The sequence below is a fragment of the Pseudoliparis swirei genome, chromosome 17 (assembly GCF_029220125.1).
Source record: "Pseudoliparis swirei isolate HS2019 ecotype Mariana Trench chromosome 17, NWPU_hadal_v1, whole genome shotgun sequence".
Lineage (NCBI taxonomy): Eukaryota > Metazoa > Chordata > Actinopteri > Perciformes > Liparidae > Pseudoliparis > Pseudoliparis swirei.
The window spans coordinates 1,171,147-1,178,665 of NC_079404.1; the positions used below are offsets into that span (position 1 = coordinate 1,171,147).

General features: G+C 46.4%; 1 protein-coding gene across 6 annotated transcripts in view; it reads left to right on the top strand.

The window, feature by feature from the left end:
- Positions 1-2,712: 2,712 nt before the first annotated feature.
- The window catches only part of ikzf1 (IKAROS family zinc finger 1 (Ikaros)), a 15,362-nt gene continuing 10,555 nt past the window's right edge, over positions 2,713-7,519 (top strand). For 3 of the 6 annotated variants that reach the window (XM_056434838.1, XM_056434839.1, XM_056434840.1), the window contains exons 1-3: positions 2,713-2,857; positions 7,021-7,074; positions 7,161-7,262. In XM_056434838.1, the coding sequence (XP_056290813.1) occupies positions 2,713-2,857; positions 7,021-7,074; positions 7,161-7,262 (301 nt within the window). The remainder of the gene's footprint in view (positions 2,858-7,020; positions 7,075-7,160; positions 7,263-7,519) is intronic. The other 3 variants (XM_056434841.1, XM_056434842.1, XM_056434843.1) reach the window with 1 other exon arrangement.

Here is a 7,519-nt window from a genome sequence, read left to right on the forward strand (position 1 = left end):
TGATTTACTGAGTGTTCATTGGTTGTTTTTTTCGCAAAATGTTGACAGACAAACGGATTGACCAATCACGTTGAAGGTTTCGTGTGATGAGTTATTTCCGCGCCGCGTCACCCGACACGTCGCCCCTCCGTTCCTCTGTGTATCAGAGGGGGAGACGGGAGGAAGGAGGAGCAGGAGGAAACCCGACTGATTCATCCACGAGTTAAACTGATTTATGATCCTTATTGTCGCGGAGAAATAATTGTTTTAAAAGCAGAAACAGTGTTAAACCGTACTGCCGCGGTTTGACACTCAGGGGAGTGAAAAAACTTCAACGAACACCGGAAGTAAACAAAGTTGCGTTAATTGCGTTAAAATATTTTAGTGCGTTAACGCGGCCAAATTAATCGCATAGATTAACGCGTTAACGCTGACAGCCCTAATACATACATATGTATATATATATATATACATATATATATTATATATATGTATATATATATACATATGTCTATATACATATATGTATATATATATTCATATATATACATATATGTATATATATATTCATATATATACATATATGTATATATATATACATATGTATATACATATATGTATATATCCCTCCTCATCCCCTCCTCTTCCTCCCTCTTCGTCCTCCTCCTCCTCCTCGCGCCCCCCTCTCATCATCTCCTCTCAGGCCTCACATGGTGATTGGTTCCTATCCTCCAGGATCTGAATGGACCTCAGATTAATGTCTTGCTCCTCGTCTTCGTTCCTCCTCCTCGCTGCTCTGTGAGGAGCTGGATGTGACGCCTGCCTCCTGCTAGTGACACGTCTACTCCAGCAGATAATTACCATGAGGAAATAGATGCTTTAGTGCGGGGGGGATTTAATTTACTGCGACACCGTCTCAGCATAATGCCTTCCTGAAGAAAGAGATTCTCACTTTGCAATTGAGTTTTTATATAAATTGGAGTATTTAATGTGATTATCAGTGTTGAACGCCTTTGACTTATTAAGGTGTTGAAATCAATTAAGGGCTACATGGCGCCCGCGCTGCCGTGAATACTGCTTAAAGGTCCATGAAATCAGAAGCCGCCGCAGCCCTTTGTGGCCCCATGACGCTGGAGACAGGTAATGAACTTCATTACAGCGACATGCTTCAGGTGAGGGGGGGGGGGGAGGATTAGTGCTCATGTGAACCCTCGAAGCACTCAGAGCCAGCCTCATGTAGCTGCAGTGCAGCGTGGGTCCCAGGAAGCTGCTGCGTCATGGGACGGTGTCTCCGGGCTGGACCCCCCCCCCCCCCCCCCCCGACCTGCAGCCTCTGACCTCTCAGGAGGCCGCGAGGCCGCGAGAGGAAGTGGCCTCCTTCCTGCGGCCTCGGCTCCTGCACAAAGTTCCTCCTTCTGCAACCAACTGCCTGAATGTGGCTGCTGAGGAGATAAGAGCTGCAGCACGGGGCCTCTCCTGAGATAAGGGCCCGTGAGGGGCCTGGACTGTGGGATACTGGGGGTGGGAGTGTGTGTGGGGGGGGGGGGGGACGACACGTTCACAGTATAAACTCAATTTATCCTGGGAAAGTAAAACTAGGGGAAAGAAACTTCAATGTGAGCTCTGAGTGCATCACACATTTTACATTTCAGCAGATTTAAACAATAATGAGTTATTTTAGAGGCGAGACTCATTATTTATTTACATTTCCATCTTTATTAATCCTCAGTTTATATTTATTTTAATGATTTCAGGCATCACTCCCTGGCTCTAACGCGCCACTGTCAGAGATGGACACTTGGATTGTCATTATATTATATATATATATATATATATATATATATATATATATATATATATATATATATATATATATATATATATATATATATATATATATATAATGAGAGAGAGGGAGAGAGAACATGGGGGGGGGGGGCACCCTAAACCAGAGGGAACCTTTCAGTCAACATGATGCCCTCATGGTCGTCCTGCAGGACACAAACATAGATCATGATAATAATAATAATATTAATAGATATTTAGAGTCAATGTGCAGAGGGGCAATGAGTCAAATGAATAATCATTATTAGAGTGAGAACTCATTATAAAGGAAGTTGTGTTAATGTCTCGGACTGAGCAGGTAACAGAAGGAGAGCTGTACAAGCCCCCCCCCGCCCCCTCCTCGGTGAGAATGAAATAAATAAACAATGAACTCCTCGCGCGCCTCATCCCATCTCATGCATGGCTGCCAGTGCTGGTCTACTGGGTGTCAGCCGCTATTGGCACGCAGCGCGCCGGCTCCCCTCTCCCCCTCTCCCCCTCTGCCCCTCTCCCCCCCTCTCCCCTCTCACCCTCACCACCCCTCCCTTCCCTCCTCTCCCTCTCCCTCTCCCCTCACCACCCTCTCCTCATCTCCTCCTCTCACCCTCACCCTCTCCTCTCCCTCCCTCGCTCCCTCTCCTCCCTCTCCTCTCCCCTCCCCTCCCTCCCCTCCCCTGCCCCTGCCCCTCTCCCTCACCTGCTCCCCTCCCCCTCCCTGCTCCCTCTCCTCCCTCGCCCCTCACCCCTCCTCTCCCCCTCTCCTCTCCCCTCTCTCTCCCCCTCCCCTCGCTCCCCTCTCTCCTCTCTCCTCTCCCCCTCTCTCCTCCCCGCGGCGCGCTCCCGGCGCCCCGCTGCAGGCCCGCGGATAAAAGCCGCGCGCCTCCGCCGCCGCGGCGCAGAGCCGCGGAGATGTTGGGCTGGAACGAGGAAGTGCCGTGGCGAGGGGAGGGACTCCGGGCGCAGCTCCACGGGGCCGCGGCGGCGCTGCGTCCTGCCGCACATGGAGCCGGCGACAGTTGGAAGAACTTCATCCTGCAAACACAAGGGATAGCAGGTAACGTGACCTCCACGCGCCGTCGTTTGACCTCCGGGCTCCCCCGTGACCTCTCGGGTGCTCTCGGGAGCATGTGGCCCCTGGCTGGAAGAGAGGAGCTCCACACTCCCGGTGCAGGTGCGCCGCAGCATCACCGGTATTCTCCCGGTGCGGGATGAACTAATCAGACCTTTTTAATAACGAGAAACCGTTAAAAGTTGAGCTCAGTCTCCCGGTGAGTCGGTATGTCAAACGTTTAACGGAAGTAGAGCAACGTTCCCCTTTTTCCTCCCGTCTCCTTTTCTTTGGGGAGCACGTGGAACATCCAGTTCACCAACTCTTGGGTTTATTTAAAAAACTCGAACGTAAAGTTTCATATTTCATCCTGATCGTGTCGCGTTGCTTTGGTTGAAGCAGTTTATTCCGTTATTACTCCCGTTATTACTCCCGTTATAACACCTGTTGCGTCACGTGCGCGGCTCATTCCTTCAGATGATCCGCTGTCGGCCTCTTTGAAGTCTGATCAAATATTAAAATACAGTTTCAGGCGGAAAACTATAACTTTTGATTCAGGCGCATTTTTTTTGTCCGGTGCCAAAAACCCAAAACTCGAGTGAAAATACTTCAGCTGCAAAACCAGGAAATCAGTCCGCGCGTAATCAATATATCGATATAGTCTCGTCCCGTTAACCTTTGAGTTCTCATCATAGTTAAAGTGTGAAGAGAAGAAATATAGGAGGAACTTTCACTGTGAAGTTCATCAGAAAAAAAGATGAATAAATGTTTCACCTTTAACAAGTCAACATGTTTTATTCTATTTATTTTGATTAAATTAGGAATGCATCTAATTATTAATAATTATATCTTTAAAGTCAACAACAAGTCGATGAGTTTCATGAGTTCTTTTGTAGAAGCTCAAACTGGAGAGCATCTTTATTCTGATTATTTATTCTTTTCATGAATTCATGGATTTCTGCTCTCAAGTCAAAATGATGTTTTCTCTGAGTTTGAAACATTTTAGAGAAGTTTATAATTCCCTAAAATCACATTTAAATATAGATATCCAACATGAACACGATGCACCTGATGCAGATGTTAAAACCTCCTGCAGGACATCAGTCTGCTAAAGAGAAGAGCTGCAGTCGTCTGCTCGTCTTCCTCCTGACAGACGAGGAAGACGTTATTAAAATGATTCTCGGAATAACACGAGTGCTGAAGTGTGTCGATGCAAATGAAGGAAACTTCTCTTCAGCCACCTTCACTCCCTCAGAGCGGGCTCCACAGCATCCACCAACACACTATTATTATTATTATTATTATTATTATTATATATTATATATTATATTTAATATCATTATTATTATTATTCTTATTATATATTATATTTAATATTATTATTAGTATTGTTATTATTATTATATATTATATTTATTATTGTTGTTATTCTTATTATATATTATATTCATTATTATTATATAGATATTATATTTAATATTTATATTATATTATATTTAATATTATAATAATAATTATTGTTGTTGTTTGGTGGATTCCGGGTGATTCTGATGAGGCGTCTCATTGTTGTGATCTCTGATCCTAAAGCTTCGTTCACAACATGTGAAACTAGTGATTCTCATGTTTTCTGTCGTCGTCGCTGGAGGGAAACTTCTCGTGTGTGAGGGGAGAGAATTATGATTGTTGAGCATCATTGTGCCATGAGACAATATTATATACACACATATATATGAATACGTGTTATATTCCAGCCACAAGTCTAATAGTCAAAACCCAGAGCGATCTTTGAGGCTCCTGGCCGTGCTTCACTCCTTTACTGTGTTTTTAAATGTTTAATCTTTTAATTCCACACCGATTCTTCATCAAATTCTGACCTAACTGGATAATAATTAAACTGGATTTGTTTTATTTTTACTGAAACACTCAAGAAATGTTTTGTTTTTTTGTGATGTCTTTTTTTCACTTCTGGACTTTCTCAGTATTTACTGAACATATTGAATGTGTTGCTCATTTAAACATTTAAACATTTAATCACATTTAAACATTTAAACACATTTAAAAATTAATCATATAAACACATTTAAACATTTAATCACATTTAAACATTTAAACACATTTAAACATTTAAACACATTTAAACATATTAAAACATTTAAACATTTAAACACATTTAAACACATTTAAACATTTAAACATATTTAAACACATTTAAACATTTAAACACATTTAAGCACATTTAAACACATATAAATATTTAAACACATTTAAACATTTTAAAACATTTAAACATTTAAACATTTAAACATTCAAACATTCAAACATTTAAACATTTAAGCATTTAAACACTTGTCTCAAGCTTCCTCCTGGGTCCACACGCTGTGTCAGTATCTGTTAACGGCTTCGTTGTTTCTCATCTCCACCCTCTAACCCCCCCCCCCATACACACACACACACACCACACACACACACACACACACACATACACACACACACACACACACACACACAGGAGGTGAACCCACAACCTCTTCCTGCCTTCCTCTCTCGACATGCAGATCAAAACTTTTCCCTCTGCGTCGAAAGTCTTTTCTGTGACTTCCATTTCACGGGTTGAAAGATTCCACCTGCCCTAGTACACACACACACACGCACGCACACACACACACGCACACACACACGCACACACACGCACACACACACACGCACACACACACACACACGCACGCACGCACACACACACACACACACACACACACACACAGACACACACACACGCACACACACACACACACACACACACACACACACCAACAACCAGTACCCGAGCGATAAGGCGTGGACATCCTCCTCTTTTCATAATTCCATCTTGATTAAATAAAAGATAAATAAGTCGTGACTGTTGGATAAAATCATTGAAGTTTCAGTAGCTGCTAAAAAAACAGTCGGACTCAAAGAAGGACGTAAACTTTTTTGCGAGTTAAAATTAAAATGCAGAATCTCATGACTAAAAACCAAACGGGAAAAAATTAGAAAATGTTAAAAATAAATTAGAATAGTAACACAGTAGAACAATTAAAACGGCATGAAGAGAGTTTGATCTACTTCCTGGATCTTCTCCCTCGCCGTGTGGCCGAACGTGGAACTCCCCCCCATGAGGACACGCCCTCTGCGCCGACCTCCAGGCTCCAGATGCTGGAGACGAGGCAACACGCAACACCCCGGTGTGCTGAATCTTCTGCCCCAGTGACCTCTGCCCCCCCACCCCCACACACACACACACACACGTCTGCAAGCCACCGAGCTCCTGACTCGGCGGCAGCGTGCCGTTGCGACACGGCGCCGGCGGCCCGGCGGCTTCCCACTGTTTGTTCCAAGTGTGTGGAGCCATCTGTCAGTGAAACAGGAAGGCCGAGGTTCCCCTTCTCCCTCGGGTTTGCTTCGCTATTTTCGGGAGCTTCACTTCTCCCTGAGAGCCGGCGTTGGACCGCGGCGGCCCCACCGAGGGCTTCTTGAAGTGGCGGCGCCGGGGCCGAGGCTGTCGGGCCCATCTGCCGCCGGCTGGAGGAGCATCCATTATTAATGGGGCCACGAGCACTGGTGACTCCTCAGATATTCAGGCCTGGCCGGAGGACTGCAGCAAAAAAGAAGAAGAAGAAGAATAATGAACTTCTCCGCCCGCCGGCTTCTTTTCTTCTTCCTGCGCTTCTCTCCTGACTCCTCGCCCTCCGTCTCCTCTCTCCTCTCTTTGTTTCTGATGGCGCCTGCCGGGCTCAGCGATGCGTGCTCAGTAAATTAGAGCGAACACGAGCGCCGATCGGCTGCGAGCGCCACGCGGCGCATCCCCGTGACCCCGGGGCCAGTTAATTTTCTGCTTAATTTTGCGGCAGTCAGTTTGCATTTTGGGACGATGACGTGGCAGGAAATTAACAATAAATAACAAATGTGGTGTGAAAGCCGACCGCCGGTGACCCGCCGAGCCGAGCCGCCCTCTGTCAGGCTGTAATGAACACGTCGCGGTTCTGTGTGATGTGATGCGGGCGCCGTGACAACGTGATCTCGCCAGGTGACAGAGTCACGCCGAGCAGCACGCCGTTTCTCCACGCCGGCTTCTTCTAATGTTGTTTTACTGCTGTTGATTAAACTCTGCGCCCCCGTCTCGTTCCCATCAGAGTACCTGCACCGCATGGAGACGGAGGAGGCCCAGGAACTGGCCCAGATGGCAGGTAAGAGACGGGCCGCCGCGTGATTGGGCCGTCGAGGCCGGAGCGGCGCCGCGAGCAGAGAGAGGTAATCCTGTCTGCGTCCCCAGGCCGGGACAGCCCCCCCCCCGAGGAGGCGGAGGAGCCCATGGCCGTCCCCGAGGACCTGTCAGCCGGCGCCGCCCACCAGCAGAACCACCGCGGGGACAAAGGTACGAGGCACCGGTTCACCGGACGCACCCAGAACACCAGAACATCAGAACACTAGAACACCAGAACATCAGAACACCAGAACATCAGAACATCAGAACATCAGAGCATCAGAACATCAGAGCATCAGAACATCAGAACATCAGAACACCAGAACACCAGAACATCAGAACACTAGAACACTAGAACACCAGAACACCAGAACATCAGAACATCAGAACACTAGAACATCAAAACACCAGAACATCAGAACATGTTG